General features: G+C 39.0%; 1 protein-coding gene across 1 annotated transcript; it reads left to right on the top strand.

The window, feature by feature from the left end:
• The first annotated feature begins 2,159 nt into the window (after window positions 1-2,159).
• On the top strand, window positions 2,160-2,843 carry LOC136280090 (uncharacterized). The gene has a single exon (XM_066164747.1). The coding sequence runs from the start codon at window positions 2,160-2,162 to the stop codon at window positions 2,841-2,843; it is 684 nt and encodes a 227-aa protein (XP_066020844.1).
• The last annotated feature ends 21,223 nt before the right edge of the window (window positions 2,844-24,066 follow it).

The raw sequence follows: 24,066 nt of genomic DNA on the forward strand, positions 1-24,066 counted from the left end.
AGAGACCAAGCGGGGGAACGCCGATTTCAACCTGATGAAGTCCTTACGTCGCAGCAGATTAGTGGCTTCTTCAGCCGTCTTTCAGGAAAGAAGCGATTAGAAGTTACAGCCGCCGATAACGAAGCAAAAGCTAGTGAAGTCTCAGAAGTGGATATGGAGAGCGTCGACGAGGACGAAATCTCCGCCGAAGCTGAGAAGCATCTATCTGCAGTGTGTGCAAATGTGATGAGAGATGTGGCTATTCAGCATCCGATTGTATCTTTCGATCTTAACATCTGCGAACTTGTACAAAAACGTACAATCACAACTTTAAGAGTGGATAGGCTAAGAGACACGTGCATCGACCTTGGGCTGGATATTTCTGACATTTCACCTCAAAAGAGGAAAAAGCCATTCATCGCACGACTCACACAATTAGTCCAAGAGTGTACCTGCTCTTCCAAGTAACTGAGCACTGAACGTTTTACGAGTAACTGATCCGCTGATTATAAAAGCGGTGCGTGTATTATTTACAAGAACGCGTTGCGTGACAGCAGAGTCCTACATATCGGATTTCAGTCACTCGAGCCCACCACTGCTTGTGAAACCTTCTTACCTTTGTGTTGGACGATTTTCAGTATATTCGAAACTGGCGAGTGTAGAAGGCGCAGAGGGGATGCAAATGCTCGAATCCATGTTCACCGGATGAGAAGTAAACGTAAACTAACGGCTTTGAGCCACATTTAACCTGTTGAGTGCAATTCAACTGTTTAACCTGTTGTGTGATAGATTATGCAGAATTATGGCGTGATTCTCAGGGTAGCAAAGTCGAAAATTGTTTCTCCTGTCTCCGTAGATAAGTGTAGTTATAGACATTTTAATATGTTTCTAGTCATTTAGTGTGAAGACATAACTGACCAAAACAGTTATTTGTGTCCAACGCATTTAATTTTGTTATTATGCATCTCATTATGGCGTCATAGTAATTTAACCGAAATTCGGCTGGTGGTCATCTTTTGATAGTCAAAGGTCCCAAAGAAATAAAACCCAAATCGTAAAGAACTATCTTTCAAGGCTTCTTGGTAGTGTTATTGTAAACTTTGAGACACTACCACATGTATTTTTGCCAAGCTATTCTAGGCCACCTTTGCCTTAATTTCAAAAGGCCGAAGATGTCGTCTCTTAATAGGGACGTAGCTCCGCCAAGAATAACATGAGACAAAAACTGTCACTTTGCCTCGATAATGCAAGTCCAACTCAATATTTCTATAACTAGAAAAGTTCTTCCGTTACATTTTTGTTAGCACGACAAGTGCTCGAAAAGTGCATAATTTCAGGATCGCGCTTAGTGAAATTTGAGCTATTTAACCCCGGAAATGTTAAAGCAAATTATTCCCGCTAAAGTGCATATTTCAAAAATCTAACCCCATTTCCTTTTGTTTACTAGATAAGACTACCCACAGGCAAAAAATGAACCAAATCGATTTTCGACCGTGTCCGCGACTTTTTCGATAATCTGTGATTTTTATTGACATTTACTCTTAATAGCACCATTGGTTCTTAGAACTCCAAAACTTGTTTTTATGGAGGCAGTGAAAGTAATGATTTTTGAGTAGCATGTGGGGTGGCACAAACCAATATTGGATACAACCACATTGGAAAAACATTAGAGATTCTTAATATTGAGCTTGGTTCTCTCTATGAAAGACATGCTGAAGCAATGGACAAGAAGGTTTTTTATGACAAACAACAAAAAGAAAAAAAGAAATTCAAGAGAAGGCGTAACCAGTTATCTTAACAAAAAACCTCGCAAACACTCAGGAGGGAAGTCAGTGAAGGGGTCACCTATGAGTCTTCAGCAGGTCTAAATTTGGACCCAACAAATCATCAAACAGTGTCACAAAATGTATTTGAAATGCCTACAGAAATATCACTCACTGAGCTAAAAGGATAAATGAAGAAATAACACCACCCTACACTGTAAGGCCAAAAATTGTGCACTTACAATATGATTCAAAACAGAAATATAAATTCGTTATCTTTGACACATAAACGACTTGCACAGGGAAGCTAGCTGAGATGTGCAAACTGTCTGCTGTAAGTGGAAATGGGAAACATGAATTCTCCATTTACATTCTCCCAAAAGCAACCTAAGTTACAGTGCCTACCTTGTCAATGGCATGACCATAAAGACCATAAAAGGAGTAAGGACATTGTGCCAAGGAAACATTCCTGTCGAAAGTATAACCATAGAGGAAGCACTTGGTGACTTCCTGACTCTTATAACTAAAGTCAAGTCTTCTGAGCGACATGAAAATCAAATAACTGTTTTAATTGGTCATAATTCGGCAACGTTCGATGTCCCTACTCTCCTAAGAAATAGTGATGAAAACTTCAAGGATGGCATTACTGACATGAATGTCTACTTTGCGGATAGTCTACATCTGATGAAAAAACTGATTAAAAACAAACATAAAGCACTTGAGCTCGATTCTTGTGGATACTGCAAACCAAACCAAAGCAACTTTTACAACCATTTGTTCAAGGAACAATTTGACGCCCATGATGCTTTAGAAAATGTCAGGGCGCTGAGAAAAATTCTTTTTGGATCGTCATTAAGCCTCTCTAGGAAAAACATCATTGAGAATTCCAGTATGATCAGTGCTCCCCACGCAGTGGCAAACATGCTCTACCGAGATCAACGCCACGAACTTCTTCTAACATTCAGTGACAACTTGTCCAACGTAACCGACACCGGACCAATTAAAAGATCAATGGCACAAAACATCGCTGACAGTGATCTCTCTTACGATGACCTTCACAAACTGTACACAAGGTTACAAGGTTTGGTAGAAGAGGACTAGTCGCCATATTGTCTAATCCACCAACAACTTCATCGGCGAAGACAACACGAGTCACACGGACGAAGAGGATATTGGCCGCCATAGTTAGACACTTCGAAGAAATCAGGAACGAAGAATAAGGAGAGATGCCCGAAAAAATCTCAGGCATAATGTTTTACCTATTAGAAGACTCACAATCTCTAAACAAACATTCCGATCGAAGCGCCAACCAACACGTGTTTTCCATTTCAAACTTTCGCTCGTTGTTTTTCAATAAAAATATGGCTAATATAGTCAGAAGCTGGAAGTATATCTTTCAAGGTGGGCCCGGAAGGCTGTCTTTAACGGCTGCTGAATGACTTTCTGAGCAGTAAACGTTTCAGAACATCAGATCGGATGCAGTAGGAGCTCGCGCGAGCACACGCAGTTGTCAGCGGTAGCCGTAACAGATCATGAACAACTGTCGATATAATGGAATCCGGATATTTAAATGCGCGAGAACGTGCGTGGGAATTGCTAGACTCACGAAAGCTTTTGCATGCAAAAAAGGTCCGGTGACCCCTTCTTTTTAATGTTCCAATATAATAATAACATTGAAAGGAATCATCAGAAAAAAATTAGGAAATTCTACGGAAGGACATTTGCGATGCGTGAAAATTGCCTTTTTCTAAATTCTCTGAAATTCCGCTCCGTATAATTTTTTTAAAAATATTTGTGCATTTTCCTTTTCAAGTGCCCAAAGCGGTCACTAAGAAAAATCACGGGATCGCAGAGTTAGTTTTCAAATCATTTGAGCCATAAGCTAAAATAGGCGCCTGAATAATCCTTTGAAAGCGTTGCCATGGAAACTGCTGGTGACGAAATAACACTTATTTTTGGATAACCAATGGTTATATAATTCAACCCTGTAAAAGTGTTAAACTGGCCTTGGTTAGTCTTTTTGTTGTATTCTTTCAAAGCTACAAACCATCGAATAGATGAAAACTGGTACCAGCCACCTTAACTTGCACTGCTTCCGCTTTTCTTCAGTTTCTTCCGATTGCCACGAGTTCACTTGAAGTTTTGAATTTAATGATTGTTCGGAAGCGACAACGAAAATCTCCTTTAAAAGCAGGCACGTTTAATCGGTTAAAAGACGGTAAAACTGAAAAAAATGCGACTAAAACTGAAAAACACACACGCGAGAAATCGTACGCGTAACTTGCTTACGAACTAGTCAAATTTAAACGTCTCAGCGCGCGCGCGCTAACCGCACGACACGCCAGTCCGATACTTCCTTCTTAGCATTTTCCCCCTCCCAACACTGGGAGGTAGTCCTAGTGTGGTTCTAAATAAGTGATTAAAAATTAATTCCAAGCGGAATCAGTTTATTAATTCGTCTCACGACAGTTTTGACGCCACACGCAACTTTAGCAACACGGGTGTGACCGTCACGTCCAGGATACCTTTCAACAATTCGTCTTAACGGCCAACGTCCTCTTGGAGTATCGGGCTGAATCACAAGAACTACATCTCCAACTTTTAGGTCTCGGAATTCTGAAGTCCACTTCGGTCGGCTGTTAAGGGCAGGAATACATTCCTTGAGCCATCTCCTTCACACTCCTGAAATAATGCCCTGGACCTTTCGCCATCGTTGACGCAGATGCAAAGGAGTGGTTTCAACGGAGTCAGGCACAAACTGTCCCCCCATTTGGCCCTGCAAGAAATGGTTAGGGGTCAATGGAACATCTTCTCGTGGATCTGAACTCTGATAAGTCAACGGACGGGAAATTAAGAAGGGATTCCACCCCAGCGAACATAGTGATCAGCTCCTCATCGTTTACATGTTTACACAAACTTCTTCCGACTGCCACGAGTTCACGTGAAGTTTTGAATTTAATGATCATAGAATGGAGTTTTTGAAGTAAAAGCATACCAAAATTGTAAAGTGCTCCACCCATCACAATCATTAAACAAATCGCACATATTGTGAGTCGCCAGGCTTCCCGTTTCATTGGTATGCACCACTTGCAGTTACTCAGCATATTTTTAATATCAGACTAAGCGCGCCAAACCACAATTCTCTGATTGTACTAAGCGTTTAAATATCTTTTCAAAGTTTGCACTCGAAAAACTCTGACAGACATTTCCAGGACAGAAAAAGATCAGCCATACAAGGAGGAAAACAGAATCCTCTCGCCTCTCCAATGGGAAAACAACGAGAAAACTATATCTATACCAACAACATAAACAGCACAGCAAGACGTTGGATGATCACCTAAATTTTCGCTATATTTTTCTATTTGGCGTCGTTGAGTACTTAACATGTTGTAGTCATCTAATCTTTAATAAATTTCAAAATTAAGTCGCGGAAGCCTGAACGGTAAGCTTTTAAAAATGTACTTAGTTTTGGATAACCTGGACCGATCTCTAATTCGTAGAAAAATAAACGTTTTAGTCGCTCATCGATACACTTAAAAATAATTTTTTTGATAGCTTAAATACCCAACCTCAATGAATTTATGCTACATTCTATTTCTGTGGGACTTGTGAGACATCCAGCCAGAGGAGATACCACCAGGTGTCAACACTAGCAATACCGAATTGGCCGAATTGTAAAAAAATGAAATCACAATTCCAGGTTTATGCGTAGAGAATGTTTTCATTTCTATTTCTGTTGAAACACCTTTCTGTTGAGAGACTTTTTGCACATTTCCAATTCCCCATTCCCGCTTTTAACAACATCCACCTTTCTACGGATCACCGCTGACAGGCAAAACAGTGTATGACTGGATATGGAACTGTGATCTGCGTTCTCAGTTTTCGTTTACCCGCCAAAGTCGCCAGGTTATTTTGGAAGCTAATAAAGCAAAAAAGTGAGAGATTAGAGATGTCTTTAACTTACTGTATGGCAAAGATACGTATCCTTTAGAACTTTAATTTATGGAAAGCCGATAAGTGTAGCCATCTTGCATTTGTGTGAGAACTTTGCAGCTTATTCTACCTTGTCTCTGAATAAGCCCTTTTAGTGGTTTGATTCTTTTTCTCTGGGGAGACCGATTTAATTTTATCCTTAAAAAAAAAACAGCTCGGTTTAAATAGAGTTAGTAGTCCCCTCTTTTAACTCTGGCCTATACTCTTCTTGTAATTCCATATTCGAGTAGAATGCGATCGCAAGTTTACACGTTTAGCGTGCTTTACAAGCTCCATGACTAAATAATTAGTTTAAAATGCATGTAGTAAAAAATGCATGCAGTTAAAAGGATGCACACGCGCAACACGCAAACTGCGTGTCACTACACGCATTTGCAAGTGTGAGTGTAAGATGCGTGTAAATTACACGAAATCAGTCAACTACAACTCATTAAATGTGTTTACTGAGACGATTGGATCTACATTCATCCGTAAATACTTAACGAGTATCAGCAAGTTACTGGACTTTGTTGGGTTTCTTAATTCTTAGTTGCTGAAACCTTTGTTTCTATTGCGGAATCGTAACAGCTAACACGTGCTTGCGTAGAGGGGATCATGACGTTTACTGCTGTTTCCGTCGCTGCCGAAACAGCGTAACCGGATCACTTTTCTACATGTTTCCGCCAGTATTCAGTTGAAAGCAACATGTGTTTCCGGTGACGTAATCTCTTGATGACGTCAGCGGAAACAAACGAAAACTTCTCCGAAACCACTTTGTTGCATGTTTCCATCGCGCATCTACACTCATGTAACATTTACTTGGAATGAGCTTTGGAAAAATTTCTTTAATACAAGGACACATTGCTCTGTTGTCTTTTGCCTGGGAAAGTTTTTCTTCCGCCCATTTTCTTTTCGGCGTATATAATCATGTTTTGTACCCGACCTAAGCAGTACAAAATATAGTAGAGAGACTTGAAATATTAGCTTGCATCACTTCCGCTTTTCATCAGACAGTCTTTTTCCTATTGCGACCAGTTCACATTTTTCCAGAACTCTCCACTAACGCCAACACTAGACACATCCACTTGAAGTAGTATAGGCAACTGAGGACTGAAATGACACAAAACAGGGCCCTGAGCGATAAACTTCTTGGACTCAACAAAAGCTTTGCCATGTGAGTCAGTCCACTGGAAGGGAACGTCTTTGTAGGTGAATTTTCTTAAAGCCTTGACCACATCACTCAAGTTTGGACAAAACTTTGCCAGAAAATTCAGCATTCGGCATACTGAAAATTGCTTCTGCTATGGTTAGGGCTGGGCTGACACCTTGAAGTTGAGCTGGAATCCCGTAAAAATCACTTTTGGGGTTTTAAACTTCCACCTGGCTGGGTTGAGCTCGAGTTCCACTTGTTGCATTCGCAGCAGGAAATTGCGAAGATTCTCACCATGATCTTTCTCGGCCTCCTCCTGCGTTATTTCACATCCATATTTAAGAACACGATCCGCAATGTTACAGAGACCTTTTATTCCTGCCAGGGCTTACTGCTGTCTCGTTTGATATTCCTCGTTTCGCTAGAGACTCGCTAGGGCAGACGTCGCCACCAGTACCAGCCAAAAGGAGTATGAGAGATTGTGGCTAAGCTTCATTAGTGATCTTAAGTATGTTGGTGAAACCAGATATCGCATCAGCTACCACAAAATAATTTGCACCATTCAGTTGTGGCAAAATGTCCTCAAAACGGGGAATTTACCTTTTCGGCGTTCGATTTAGTGTAATGTCACGTCACTTTTGTTGTAAACAAACCGCGAAAGCTCGGACATTGGGTCAGCTACCCACGACCCGTGTAAGGACTTCGACATTTTGTTGTAGATAATTTACACTGTCGTGAAGCTTCTCTATACACAAAATTGATCTCTTTGTTGTGTAATATGTTTGATTATTTATCAAGCAAGTTGTTATTTCACTACCGCCAAAGTAGATGCGAAGAATGTAGCAAGAAACGTAAACAAAATAAGAACCGATTTCAACGCTGTCAATGTGGCAGAACTTTAAAAATATTTCGAGGAATCGGGGGATTTTAGCGAGCAGATAGTTGAAAACTTCGATCGTGGAAATCGTCTCCGCAGTTGAAAAATTGGTTCTGCCAATGGATTCAAATTTCGAATAAGACGACACCACCTCTTCAAACCATTCTGTTAATCAGGAGATACAAATTCCCAAATCATCTTTCGTAAAGACTGTGTACAATGTGGACGCGTCGCTGCCGTTTGGATTGTAAGACATTTTTAGTCATTTGAGTACCACTCTACCGATTTGTCAGGGACTCGCCGCTTATATATCATTTTAAGATAAATTCCTATTCATCGATGGTTATGTGGAATCTTTGGTAACAACTCAGTTCAAACAAGAGGGTGTTCAGGTATATGTGGCTTAAGTGCAGCCTTTGAAGAAAGTCAAACGGACGAGGTAAAGGAATACCAAGATCTCTCTTTTATTCTTGTTTATTCTTGTACACATAGCTGTCTTTCTTGTACACGAACGACGCACTTCGATGACATGACCCTTTCCACCTTTGCCTTCTCAGCTTTTGTCTAACTGCTCCAAGAAAATGGAAAAACTTGAACGAATCGCCGATTAGACAGGATTGCGATATTGGTAATCGTTTTCGCAAGCATCATAAGTGCCTCTCTTTGTCGCAACCATTTTTTTGGTATACTTGGGGAACTGAAATCGTACTCGTTCATCGTGTATGAGTCGGTTTTAATTTAAGGAATCAAGGCTTGCTCGCGTTTCAAAGCGATTGGAGAGTACTAATTTCCATCACGCATACCTTTTACTAATCGAGTTCGAGGGCCGTACTGTAAGATACGGACCTAGTTTTTTCCGCTGGGTTTATGGCACAAGCGCGAAGTGCACGGGAAAAACGAGGTTCTTTAACTTGCAGTACGGACCAAGAAAAACGAAGTTAGCACGATATTTACTATATCTCTTGATTCAAATAGAAGGGAAAAAGATTTTAGTTCAAGCGGAATGGCCTGTGATGATTAACGAGCGTCAAATCCTAAGCACGAGAATATTTTATTGGCTTCCAATAAAAACTGGACTTTGGGTCAAAAGTTCAAAATGTTCGTTTATTACCCATGCATAGTTTAGAATAATGCAAAATTACACGAAAGCAACAGTTTAAGTATACCAAGGTTTTCTGTAAGGAAGTGAGATAAAGCGTTCTATAAGTAACACTCTTGTCGAGAGTTTTTTTTTTTTAATTCCTGAAATCTGCAAAGCACAACGCATTTCTGTGTAGAGAGTGCAAACTAACGGCTAACTTTGTTCAATGTCAGTGTCAACGTCAAACGAATGAATGAATTTTATCAATTCGATCGAAAACAGCACAAGCACCTTTTTAACGATTTGTATCCGATTTTTGGTGATTTGTGGCGTAGAAGTTGCAGGGTGGATTACTCGGTGCAGACTGAACAAAAAGATTAAAGACGGGTTGACATTGAGTCGATGCTTGTTGACGCGATGAAAGAAAGGCGTGGACTCGCTTGAGAGCTGAACCTACTTTTTAGAGCTTTAGGAGCAATAAAAACGAGACTATTTAGACGAAGATAACTCCAATATGCAATTTGAAAGTTTAAAATACTGTCATTTTGCTTGTCGACACCTTTAAAAAACTTGCCTAGGAGCTTATCGAGAGCAGCAGCAGGTATGCTTATTACATTAGAATTTCCATCAAACTGCTGTTCATAAAACCCTACAAACGTTTTGCGCTCGTATTTTGACTTTTTAAAGTATTCGACGACCTTTCGGCTGCAATGGAATAATCTGGTTAACGACCCGAATTATGTTCGTCGTAGATAGTCGTATTTCTCTACTTGCCGCTTGTCCTACCGTGAAAAACTCGAAGAATCCGACTCGAAAGATTGGGATATCTGCTTCTAAGTTTTGCTCTTTTTCCTCGTTGGTGAACTTTTCCTTAAGTCGGTTCAAATTTTTCTTGAAGCGATATTTTGGCGATCAAAACAAACTTTTGAATGAAATACGGCGCTAAATGGACTAATCATAGCGCACGTTATACCCGAGAGATGTAACGAGGGGTTTTATTTGATAATCTACGAGCTTAATGCCCTGAAAATACCTGATCAGATACATCACTGTACGCACGCACAACTAGTTTGATTATTCCATGCCAAAGCGCTTTCTGCTACTGACTGAGAAGCAACGTCGTACTAGTGCACGTGTCAACCGGACTGAGGATGAATCACCACGCCCTCACCCAACTAACCGCCCTCGTTGGACTGTCCGCAGCGACTAATTCTATACATTTTCAGAACACATGACATTTCATAAATACCAGCTGTATGTTTTTCCTGATGTTCATTTGTTAAGTAAGGAATTTCAGGTATGTTATGTTCAAATGACAAGGACGACGAGCGAATATATACGTACTTTTCATATAATAAAAATTGTCACCGGTCGATCGATTGAAGAAAAGAAGAAGAATAAAATGAATTGATTGAAGCTGTAAAGAAATATAGTTCTTGTATATGTGTGATTGTACATAGTGCGGAGCATAGATTTCACAAACGTACGGTATAAAAGTCTGGTAGGGGTTATATAAAACCGCACGATCAGAACATATTTACCTGTCATGTAATGAAAAAGGAAGATCACGAATAACGAGTGCTGAAAGAGTCCGATAGATAGAGGAAACAAGAAAAAAAAGTGTTTCTGGAACAAAATCTAGTGTTTCCGTCCACTCTAGATCTGAATTCGTTCGCAGAAATAAGACAAAAATCTGTTTCCGAAAAGTAACCCAGTATTTCCGTCGACGTTCTGTCTGATTACGTCTACGGAAACAAGAGAAAAACGTGTTTCCGGAACGTGACCTTGTATTTCCGTGAACGTTTAGGTATGATGACGTCGACGGAAATACAAAAAATTCATGTTTCCGCCACGTTACTATGTATTTCAGCACATGTTAACATGACGTTACACTTGCGGATACATTTGTTTGTTTTCCTTCAACTGAAACCTGACGGAAACATGTAAAAATGTGGTACGGTTCCGCTGTGACCGCAGCAACGGAAACACGAGTAAACGTCACCAAACCGACAGCGGAAACGCGTGTTGAGCATCGTGTTTCCGCAAGGTTTTCACATATTTCTTCCACGTTTCCGTTTACGGATTCTTGATATTTCTTCATGTGTATATTATTCGCATCTACTTTAGCGGTAGCGAAATATCAACTTGCTTGATAAATAATAAAACATATAATACGAAAGAAATCAATTTCGAGCAAAGAAAAACTTCACCACAGCTAAGAGTTGTCATAGGCATATAAGGTTGCTTTGCTGTGGGTGAGATAGTTTTTTTCGTCAGCCCTAGAGGGATCAAAGATTGAGCAATTCTATCTGGTGGTGTGTTGCATGTGGAGGTAGTGTCTAACAGCACCATGATTGATTTGTTTAGGTCCTTGGTCACACCCAGTTCCAAGGGGCTGGACAATTAACGCCCTAAGGCCTCGCCTATTGGATGTTGTAAAGTGCTGTAGACAGTTTGGGAATATATTTCTGGTTTGATATAAACCTTAAAGAGATCAGTTTCATACTCCTCCCCTGAACTTTTTTCGGGTTCTTCTTACCAGCTATGGAGGAACGGAAAGCTGCCAAAGCTTTGTCTTTTTCCTGCCACTTTAGCCTAACAGGCACAATCCGCTTCTTCTGCTGTTTCTTCGGCAGGAGGCTCGCTGTCTTACCATCCATTGAGCTCGCACCAATTGCGACCATATCATCACCCAATCCGAAGTAATACATCAATCCCAAAACATTCTGAAAAAGTTTACCTTTATTATCAATTCACAGTTTTATAATTAACCAGAAATCCGATTTCAATCGTTACACGAAGGCGCGCCATAAAAGGAGAGGTGCCTTAGGTCCCTCTGAATCATTTGTCAATCATCCGTCGTGGCATACAGAACTCCAAAACAGCCTGAGCTGCAGCCAATGCAAGGCACTGACCAGAGGCGCATTTCTCAGTAAAAATTTCTACGTTTTCATGACAATGGAAGAATTTTTTGAGGTTTGTACTACCTTCCTCCGATCGAAACCTTCTTCACTTGTGGCGGTAAATTTGAAATTCGAAATGATTCGCTTCGCCGTCGCCTGAAATTGCCATGGCGTTCTTAAATACTGGATGTAGATGACCGTTAGAATAAAAAGAAAAGATGAAGAAATGTTCAAGGCATTTCTTTAATAATGCGAAGAGGAAGTGCTGTTAACCCAACGGAAGAAAAATAAAAGCAGAGCGACCATTGCAGGCGAAGTTCTGGAGCGCGCGAGTGAACCGCCGCCAACCACCGATTCACTTGGACATGTCCAGGCATCGATGTCGCCAAATGAATCATCTGCACGGGCTTCCTCCACAAATGGTGCGATTTATTTTTCTTTTTTTTTAATCTAAGTATAATATGATTCCAAAAGTACTGAATGACCTTTAACCTTTGGAACAATACATTAGAAAGGTAACTTAGGACTACAGTTCGATACCAACAATCACTGTGATTATGTATCACCAAGATTGAAACACTCGCGTAACGCAATAATTTTCCAGAAATAACTAATTGCAGATTTTTTTCAAACTAGGAAATACTAGTTAGAATAAACTTGCAAACCACAGATTTTTTTCGTATGATGCAACAGTTCATGTCTAACACTGCTTCCTTTTGATGCCTTCATTTTCCGAAATGCAGCATTGCGTGACACCTACCGAACGTTTTGTCCTGCCTAAGAATGTTTTGTCCTGTCTAAGAATGTTTTGTCTTGCCTAAGAATGTTTTGTCCCGCCTGAGAATGTTTTGTCCTACCTAAGAATATTTTGAAAGGAGTTATTTCTTTAGAACTACAAGTTATATTTATTGCGATATTTTATGCTACACCATGGGCATACGTGTCAATTAAACATGAAAAATGTACATAAAAATTGTCCAAAATAAAATGTAGGCGGGAAGACTAGTTGTACGATCATATCATACTTCATGACCGTTCAGTTGCACTTTAGCTCTAATAGTTATTTCACCTTGTCTCCACAATAGCTGATGCAAGAGGGGACGAGTTCGAAATGTGTATTTACTGTTGGCAAACGCCATATGTAACGACCGACAGTCGCGAATACCTTGCCTATCGTGAAGCACATATTCAAAATCACGTGCGACATAGAAAAGATTAGAAGACGTACTGGAGAGCATTGAACAAATGTGGGCTCTGGAAAGACCCTGTTTACCAGGCTACAAAAGTCGAACTAGGGGACCACGTTAATGTAGTGCGGGAAAGGATGTCCAATTGTGTTATAAAAAATGTGAGCTGAAGGTTTCCTAACCCTCCTGGTATTGCCTACATGGGGCATAAAAGGGAATAATAAAATTCTCATACAAATGCCCACCTCAAAGAGAGCCCAAGTACCCATTTTTTTTTTTTTTTATGGTCCATTTTACAATGTCCACACAGCAAATTATAGTGACTTTCCTATAGGTTAGGAAAAGATATACAGAGCAAAGAAAAGTAACAGGAGGAAACAGAGAATGAGTCTGCTTGGAAATACCTTATGTCAAACCTAATATTCATGTTTTCATTGCTTGGTACCAGCAGTTGTTAGAATTGGTCCTCCCTAATGACCTCACATATTAATACTGAACATTTGGGCTCCTAGTTGTAATTATCACAGAAACTGTGGTGCAATGGAAAACAGAAGAGACATCATTTGTTTATATTTAAAAAGGTAGACTAGATAGTTTCTCTGAAATTAAAAGTCTTTGAAGTAAGCACCCTGGTCTCTGCCAAGCGGTTTGGATGCCTGGTATGTTGGTACATCTGTAGAGACGATGCTTCTCGATTCACATTTTCATTCTGTAAGACAAATGAGTCAATGAGCAAGAGAAGGCAGTGAATCCAAAAACTGCCAAAGTAATTGAGCAGAATTAACAACATAAGTTTCTTACCCAATCAAGAATGGCTAACTCCATACACATGTTGTAAGTGTCATCCCCATAATGAATCCGCTTTGCAGCATAAATGAGCATCACTGTATGGAGAGACTCAATCCAATATGTTTCCCTGCACTGAAGAAGGCAACAAATTATGGGTGATTTTTCTTTAACTGAAAAATGAATTTGTTCAACTCATTTATGGCCCTTACATCAACATCATTAATTTGGAAGAAGAGATAAACTTCTTCATGCAAAGAAACATAAACATACAGCATGCATCACTTAATTACCCGCATGTAGTCCGATGCATGCCTATAAATTGAAGTGCCCATAATGGCCTCCCTGCATGCAGCTACTACTTCAGGTTTAGTTAAAAGTTTTTTGCTCATCACATAGCCATTCTGCTTGCACCATGACTCCGCATGGCATCTGACATGATTTCCCTGAGTAATAAATACACCAAGTTATAGAAAAATAGATTAATAAATCAGTAGTAATAATTATAGTAAGTATAATGTCTCTTGTTCACCATTATTAAAGAAATATGTGCAATCTTTGAGGTAATGATCATGTCATATCTTACTAGAATAACACAACAAAAGGTACTTACAGAAATGAAAACAAAATACTATGTTCTCAATAAACAGTCACTCAAACTACCTGGTAATGGTCAACTACATTCAACAGTGTACCCTGAAATTCTTCTTCATTGGGTGGACTGTTCTTCATGCAGAAGTATACAAGAGTCCTTGTACTTTTCAATGTAAAATATTCAGAATTATTATATTCCATTATAGTCATCTTACATCAAGAAGGAATTTGACATCTGCAGGTAATTGTGGAGAGAATATAGCTTTTGATGACTCTCATAAGAGAGATATCTTACCTTTGTCTAACAATTCAAAAAACCACTTTGAGCCCTCATCCCTCTGGGCCCCTGAGGCAACTTCCTTCATTGCTTTAGTCACAGACTTTGCACCTGAAAATAAACAAAAAAATATTAATACCAATAAAATGCTAACTTTCAAGAAATAGTCATAATCATCAAGACAAAATGAGCCAAAAAATACAAGTGTGTACTGAGTACCATGCCAAGAGTCAAAGGAATTAAACATTCCTTTTGACAAGATCCATGTTTTTAGCTGTAATACAAAGTCATATATGCCACCTCTGCAACATGGAACCCTGAAAAAAGAATTACTTTAGCTGCATTATAAAAGATACTTCTGACCTCCATATTTGTATTACATATGCGATATGATATTATTGAGGATGCAAATTTATCATACCTTGTGTCTCAGAGAGATAAGTCAGCAGCTCTTTTGTCATAGGGACCTCACGGCTTACTGCTGAAGTTTCATTGGCCCTACTCCAGTTGACCACTGCTAACACCTTGTGTTGAACATACCAGAGGTTCAACATATCATACAAAGAGATCAAGTAGAAACCATCTTACCAGAAAGAAAGGGCTGACACTGTTGTGTGTGCTGCTGATTGACTGGAATCATGCCTTGCATCTGTTATAACACACTGCAGGAAGAAATGGTAGAAATCAAAACATAAAAATGGTCACATTTCTCTACTCACAGATATTTTCAAGGTTTACAATCTGATATAAGATTTTATATTTTTGTATGTGCCAGTCTACATAATATATTCCGAGTATGGCAGGTGTATAAGTATGTGGCCAAAGACATAATGAAATTAAAATGACAACTTGTACCTCTCCATTCACAGCATATGCAGGGTTACTCTTCACTTGTTCTTGAGTAGCCAACATTGACTCATTGGAGACCCTCTTCATGACTGTCAAGTAACTGAGCTTTTTCAAGACAGTTGAAGTGATTAAAAATAGAAGTATTTTAGAATTGCATCTGGTAAGGCACAAACCAAAGAAGGAACAGTTCAGTCAGTTTGAGCTATCTTGGTAGAACATTCATGATTTAGCAACCTGCAAACTGCTGTTGACTGCCTTCTCCTTTCAAAGAGAAAGACTACATGATTTTCAGAGCATCTGCGCATGTGCATTACTAACCTGTGTCGGAGGTCTTTTCTCCCTCTGACCCGATGTTGGCTGCTTGACAGAAACTTGTGTATTCTGTCTCTGTCAAGCCACAGGAATACTCCATGAATCAATCTGTGAAAGAGAGACAGAGAAGTGACCAGTTACAAAAAACAAAAACTGTAAAATACCGAGATAACAAATTTCTGTAAATTTCAAGCAAAAATAAAAGAGTGCTCACCTCAAATTTACATAGTACTTTGGAGGAGATCCTCCCATGATAGGGGAGGAGTGCCACTTGAAAGAATCTTCACCAACACATGAAATTGTCACTGACACTTCATGACTCTGTCGATTGAAGACAAGTGACTCACAACCGAGGGGTTTTCCACAATAACAACATGATGTCGTTGGCGTATTAGAGAAAAAAAAACAGAGTTCGCAGAGATTCTTTACTGCAGGGATATATGGAGTCGTTCTCTACTGAAGATGCAGTGATTTGCATTCTTTGTGACGTACGTTCTGCTTGTGGAGGAGAAATTGGAGAAAAAGGATTGGATGAATTGGATGAATGGATTGGAAGAAGCTGAAGGAATTGAAAACCGTGCGGTTGTGGATGGTGTATTTCGGACTTCCCGTTGATGATAAGCTCAAATCGCTCGATGTCAGTCATTTCCTCTCAATTTTCTCCTCAAAAGCTAACAGAAGAGCTTCCATCAAATCTGCATTCTGTGTGCTTGTCATCGCTTTTGTAAGATTCAACGAGCCTTTGGCCATCTTTATGCGGTCTTTGATGCCGAGAAGTCTGCTCTCCTGAGTTCGAGGAACTTCTATGTTGAACGAGAACTGTGGACCTCGATCCGTTGGATGCTTTTTCTTGGGTACAGATGACTTATTTCCCTCAGTCATAACGAATAAATTTCCCAATAAATATATCTTTCGAGCAGCGACAGCCAAGACTATTCTCCAAACTGAACTAGAGTTGTGAAATTCTGTCTCAAAATCGCACTTACTTGTGAAATCATCCCTACTTTAGAGGTTTTGTCACAGAATTGTCACAGATAACAATAGTCTGAGCATTGCGCATAGAATGTGTCATGAATCCGCTAGTTTCAATGGGAATAATCTGAAGGCTCGAAGAACCAGTTTGTATCAGGGGCTTGGGACATAAGCCGAAGTTACACGGCGCGAATTTTGAAAAGACAACTGTGCGAGTGTCTCGTCGACCGCAGATAGCGCTTTGAGCGGCCGAACGATAAGTTAGTGCCAATCAATATCAAAATGAGCTCAATCATGGGAATGAGAGTCAACAAGACGCAATATCTTCTAATTTATTGACACACAAAAAAAACACTTAAAGTGTGTCTTCTATGCAGACCGTTTCACTCATGGTGGGAACTTTTGTCGCCATATTGGATGATTTTTGCATTTGAGCTGAAACAGAGGGGAGGAGCCAACCTATTTATAAAGCGCCTTCGTGTTAAAATTCACCTTTCACAAAGCCTTTCCCTAACGCAAGCAATCATCAGTAAAAAATAATCAATTCGGACTTTTTTCCATAAAATGAATGTTCAAAATGAACATTCCCACCTCCCCTCCTCCCACTTAGAGAACACACTGTTAGGTCAAAAAGAGATATTTTGTTTATTAAACTTGAATCATCTAAAAACAGTATTATGTCAAAACTAAGGTTCTCTTCTTTGCGCAAGTTTAGACTATGTGTTTTTTTTAAAAAAATTAATTTCTTTGGAGCTGCCGATGTAAATTTAAAGAGAGGCACCATTCTTGCAGGCGAGCTGCAATTTTAAACCAAATCCTCTGACTCTTCCCTTCCGGCCACTTAAGCGATAAATGATGACCGGTAACTAAGGTCTCGAGGGATTTGGCCGAAATTCCAAGGGTCTCCCTCAGTAGAAGAGGAGTCTGGAAAGAAGTTAAGGGTTAATTTCTATTCCTAAAGATGTACTTTGCAAACTCTGTAAGTCTTAAAACTTCATGAGATGATTAATTTGCTTTATTGTCTTTCTTAATATCGTTTACATAGATACTTATATGACAATCAGATAGCAGAGCTACCACGTGGAGTCTTCAGCTACAACACCAAGTTGATTGGACTGTAAGTAAACAACATTTGTTGCTTATCCCATGAGACTTATTTTTAAGAAGCTTATACAGACCCAGTCACACGTGTAAACTATAGCAATTTGTAACGTTGGGACTCAAATCCAATATCTCAGCTCATGTACTTACAAAATCTTGGTTTCAAATTTTAATTGCCCTTAAGTCCATGCGTTGCAGAGGGGCCAGTTTACAGCTCATAATGGCAGGATCCAAATCCTATATCCCAACTGGCATATTTGCCAAGACCCCTTTTCAAATTTTATAATAGAAATCCCATCGCCATTGTTATTAGTGGGAGTGGGATTCAGTTTCTATTAAAATTTTGTTAATCCCACTAGTTTCAAAAAGGGTTCAGAGAGACGCAATTTATCGAAAGATGGAGAGTTCAAAACTCAGCCAGTCGAAAAGAAATTTGAAGTTAACAAGAATAGCAAAATCAACAAATTCCAACCTCCTCCTTCCCACTTCCCCCCTCCCACTTTGAGAACATGTTGTTAGTTCGTAATATTCAGATCAAAATCGAACAAATCACATCGCGTATTTACCAAAACTTGGTTCTAAATTTTAATTGCCCACTGGCACATGCGATCGGCTGCATTGAAAATCCGATTTCTATCGTTACTGATCCCATTTAAATTCACCTTTTATGGAGCCTTTCCCCTAACGTAAGCAATTATTAGGAAAAAAATAATCAATTCGGACTTTTTTTCATACAATGACTGCTCAAAATAAACATTTCCACCACTCCCCTTCCACTTTGAGAACACATGGTTAGGTCAAACAGGGGATATTTTGTTTATTACTTTTCAATCGTTTTCAAACAGTATATTGTCAAAACAAAGGTTCTCTTCTTTGCGCAAGTTTAAGCGGTGTATTTGTAAAAAAATTAATTTTTTTGGAGCTGCCGATGTAAAATTAAAGAAAGACGTGATCCTTGCAGGTAAGCTGCAATTTTACCAATTGCAGAAAAGGAAGACTAAGAAAAATTCAGGCTCGGACGGGGTTTGAACCCAGGCCTCCCAAAATATTATTACCAACTGAGCTACAGAAGTAAATGTCAACTCCTCCGCCCTTATGCCTATATACTTTTATAGGACGCTTAATAGCCCTTTAATATTTGCTTCAGTTTTATTCTGGTCATTGTCCTTCAAATTTTTTTAAGTGCGTACAACAAAACATTTAGAAACATTTTATTGTCGAAATGAAGGCTCATTTTACCGCGCGACTTTTCGATATGAATTTGTGATGAAATAAGTTTCTTTTGACTTCCGGATTAAAATCAAATAAAGACATGATTCTCGAAGATGAGCTGCAATTTTACTAATTGCAGAAAAGTTGACTAAAACAAAAAAACTCAAGCTCGGACAGGATTCGAAACCATGCCATTACATTTCAAGACTAATAGTGGAACAAAATTTTCCTAATTTTCGGTTTTGTTTTTCTTGGACCTTAGCACTAAAATCCAAACAGGAGATGTGGACTTTTTTTGCCGTACATTTCCAATACACATCAGTAGATTCCCATGGGAAACGTAGTTTTCCGATAAATGGGCAAAATTATATTCTTAAGGTAGCCTAAACGGTGAGCATTTTAAAAATCACCTAGTTTTTTATAACCTTCTCTAACTCGTAGTCAAATAAACGTTTTTTTTCCCCGACGGATACACTGAAAGAATTATTTTATGCTCAACCTCAATGATATTTTGCTACATTTTTATCATATGGAAGTTAGGATACAACCAGCCAGAGAAGCTACCACCTGGAGTCTACAATAGCAATACTGAGTTGACCGAATTATAAATGTAAATTATTATTAGTGATGTGATGTGCGATTTCTCTGGGGAGACCGATTTTTGAGCTTTTAGCGCAAAAACCATTGAATTGCGGTGTAAAATAATTTCATCCTAAAAAAAAAAAAAACAGCTCGGTTTAAACAGAGTTAGTAGTGCCCTCTTCTAACTCTGGTTTATACTCTTCTCGTACAGTTCCATATTCGAGTAGAACGCAATCGCAAATTGACACGTTTAACGTGCTTCACTAGCTCCATGACTCATTAAATGTGTGTACTGAGACAATTGGATTCTTAATTATTCGTAAGATTGTTGACGAGCATAAGCTAATAACTGCAATTTATTGGGTTTCTTATGAATTAGAAATGCGAGTGTCGAGACTTCGAAGATTAACTTGCACCGCTTCCACTTTCCTCAAACGGTTTCTTCCGATTGTATGAGTTGACTTGAAATCTGAATATACTGATTTTAAAATGAGGTTTTTGAAGAAAAAAAAGTTGTGAAGCGCTTCCCCGATCACAATCATTGATGCTTCGATGAAAAATTTTGATGTGCTTTTTAAAATTCGTTGCCAGGCGTGTCACCAAATTTTTCTTGATGTCTGTTCTCTAAATCTCAAATTCAGAACGCACAAAATTAAGTTGTTTGCGTGAGTGCTGTGGGCTAAATGCTCACCTCAATATCGTTTTTACTTCTTAGTTAGATTTGGGTCGCATTAGATACCTCAGCCTCCTGTAACTGTTTTATCACGTATGTTATCCTGTCTAATCTTTGACCAAATTTTCATACACATCCATAGATCGTTAAGCATAAACGATATCAAGAAGTTGTCTAATGATTTGTTTTCTGAATTATTCAACCTGAAAACCTATTAGCTTTACTTTAACTGTTCCAGGATTTTACTAAAACGCATGTTACTTCATGAATAATGAATATCACACAGTTTCTAGAACTCTAAGCTATTGGCATAGCACGTGGCGTAATACACAAAACGATCGCAATGCTACATCAGTTAACAACTCAAGTTCGAGATAAAGACAAATATAATTGGAAACATAGTGTTCTTAACAATATCAAGTAATCGGCAAATAGAGGCACTTGCATTCAAAAGAGCATTAAAGAAACGTCTAAACAACCCGTACTGGATAATGATGAATAGAAAAAATCATAATATGATCCCCTCGCCTCTGTAGAGAGAAAAACGACAACAATAAGGACAACAAGGACAAAAACAGCAAAAAAAAAACATTCAATGCTCATTTAAATGATCTTTGTATTCTTCTTATTAGGATTTGAATTCTATCCAGTTCTTTAACCTGCTGTAACTATTTAATCACGCTTTTTCATATGCCTAATCTTTGTAGTTACTTCTCAAGCAACCAAATAGAAAATCTACCGCCTGGAGTCTTCGCTAACAACACCGAGTTGACTGGCCTGTAAGTAAAACATTTGTAGCTTCATATTTGATACTACCGATACTATTTTATTTCAAACTTTAAAAATTGTGTTTTGTACAACACTTATTGTTATATTTTGTAAGCAACTAATGTTGATTCCATTCCACCTATAATACAACACACGTTAAACTGTAAAGATCTAAATTCAGATTATTCAGAACATATTTTTACCCAGTCCAGGGTAGTAACATCATTAATAGCATTTCCAAAGTTATCCCTACCATTACTTTTTATATTGTCGAGAAGGACATGATTTATCTATTATCTTTAAATCACGTTTCTAAACTTCACCAGAGATCATATCTCCATTGTTCCTTATCTCGTTACATTTACCTAATTTTCTGTTCTGTTTTTCTTTGACCTAAGTAGTTAAAAAAAAGAAAAAAAAAGGTAGATATCGACTTTTTGACGTACATCATCAATTTACACCAATGGGTAACGTAGTCTTCCGATGGAATTGACAAAATTCTATTCTTACACCTTCCAAGGGAAGTAAGATACGTTTGACGCGAAAAAGGTACCGGAAATCAGATGAAAATCAGAGAGGGCACATAATGTTGTCCGATGGTATCCTTCGATACCTATTTGTCGAATGGAATCCGATGGGGTTTATGGGAATCTAACGGTGTCCATCCACGTTCACCGAAATTACTGGTCTTGTGGTTAACCTAACCTCAGACAAGTGTAGTATAAACGAAATACGCCAAGTTCTTAAAGCCATAGGGCGAAACAGCTCTTTTCAAGCGCGAATGACTTGAATTTATACCTTGTTTTTTCAGGCCTTTTAAGCAAAACAGCGCTTTACGTTAACAAATGCAGTATGCATGAAATATGGCCCGTTTTTTAAGCCATGAAGCTAAACAGCTCATATCATGCCTGAACAGATTTTAGCCATTGTTTAACAAAACCGCGTTCTAAATTATTTTGATTTTGGCTATTCCTAGCATATGAACATTGCTAATCATTAAGAGAATAAAAAAGGCATAAAACGCAGACTAGAAAATCATTCATCTGCCCAAAATAAGGCATTTACAAATAGGTTAGGCGAAGACAGTCAAAGGAATCTATAACGCCTAAAGTTTGGCAAATAGATTCTCAGTTAATAAAAGATGACGCTACTGTTGCACCATAAGGACTGTCGCACTTGTCGTAATGCCTCGGAGACTAGCACAAACACGGTAAGAACACAGTTTACCCTCAACGAAGTAGCCATTTGCTTTGAGTCATACAGGTTTGCTCTTATCATTTTAAAGAGCTTGTGCTTGCTGCCTTTAAAAGTTCATGCGCGATTTCAAGAGCAGAGGACTTTGCTCGTTCGTCCCGTGTTTTAAAAGCTGTTTTAAGAAAATAAGGAATTCGACAATGAAGGAAAAAACTTAAACACAGTTTTAAATGATGGACAATAAGTCGAGATATTCCTTCATGTTTGGCGAATTAGTTGCATTGGATATTGAGTATCGTATATCGGCAGGGCGTATCGGTGAGCTAATAAGCCTTAAAGCTTAGGACGTACTTCTTGTACAAATCGAAAGCAACTTTAACTTTAAGAGGCGTGTTATAAAATTGGCGCGGTCTCCGTGATATAATGTGCAAAGTTGCAAGCATTTATTTATTGACCACCTTCTACTAACAAAGCTGACGACATGAGCATTGAAGCAAGCATCGAACATGTCGAAAGGGTTCATTTATTAAATAAAGAAACTTTGATTGTTTCCGATATCAACATCGACTTCAGAGAGAAACTGGGCTATGGTAAACATCGCCTTCGTAATTTGCATTCCAAACAGCTTGTAGATTTCATTACACGCCCCGTGAATGGCGCTGAATGTGATCCGTGTAACTATCGTCCAATTTCAGTGTTACCGGTTTTGTCGGGAGTCATTGAGCGTCATGTGCACAATACGTTTTGCACTTTTCTCTGCGATAATAACTTGATTTTTTCAAGGCAGTCCGGTTTTCGAAAAAACCTCAGAACTGAAACTGCCTTCATCAGGATAATCGATGACCTATTTAATTTGGACAAGTACAGGGTCTCTTGAGTGGTGCTTATTGACTATTGCAAAGAATTTTATATTGTCGACCATGAACTATTACTGAAGAAACTGGAGGCATATGGCATCGTGAATACGGAGCTTAAATGGTGTCGGTCATATTTGACTGGAAGGAATGAGTAGTTCACCTGAGTGGAAAGGAGTCAAGTGGGGCGCCAATGAAACATCGAATTCCTCAGGGCAGTATTTTAGGCCCAATATTCTTCATACTATTCATCAACGATCTACCACTGCATGTCAGTTCACATGTAGACCTCTGTGCTATCTGCTCACTTTAATAATATACCTGAACTTAAACTTTCACTAAATATCTCCGCAAATGAAATATGTCACTGGGCCGACTCAAATAAACTCCCAATCAATGAGTCAAAGGCTAAAGTCTTAACGATCACCAGAAAGTGCCTGGCGTCTAACATCAATGATGAACTTGTTGTCCACTCCAACTTGTTGTCCGCAACACGCAAACTGCGTTCGTTTCCTACACGCAATTGGAAGTCTGACTGTGAGATGCGTGTAATTTACACGAAATCAGGCAATGACAACTCATTAAATGTTTTAACTGAGACAATTGGAAAGAAAATTATGCGTAACATTTTTGACGAGCATCAGCCAGTAATATAACTGCACTTTGTTGGGTTTCTTATTAATGAAAATGCGAGTGTAAAGGTGGCTGGTACCAGTTTCTTCGCGGGGGAGTTAGTCACTCTCATGCGTCACACGCGAGAGAAACGCGCGAAGGAAGCGCGAGATTTAAAAGGCGAAAAATTCAAAACAAATATGGCGGCGCGAGGCTTTTTTCGGTCTACGCATATTTTGTCTTATTTTGTAAGAAGCTTGCCCTCCAGAGTGCATTTGATGTATTCAACGGCCACTGCGTATGCAGGAGACAGAAACGAAAATAAAGAAGACGATTCTCGGCGACACAAAGGTTGCTTCGCATCGAAA

This window comes from Pocillopora verrucosa, chromosome 1 (assembly GCF_036669915.1).
Source record: "Pocillopora verrucosa isolate sample1 chromosome 1, ASM3666991v2, whole genome shotgun sequence".
Taxonomy (NCBI): Eukaryota; Metazoa; Cnidaria; class Anthozoa; order Scleractinia; family Pocilloporidae; genus Pocillopora; species Pocillopora verrucosa.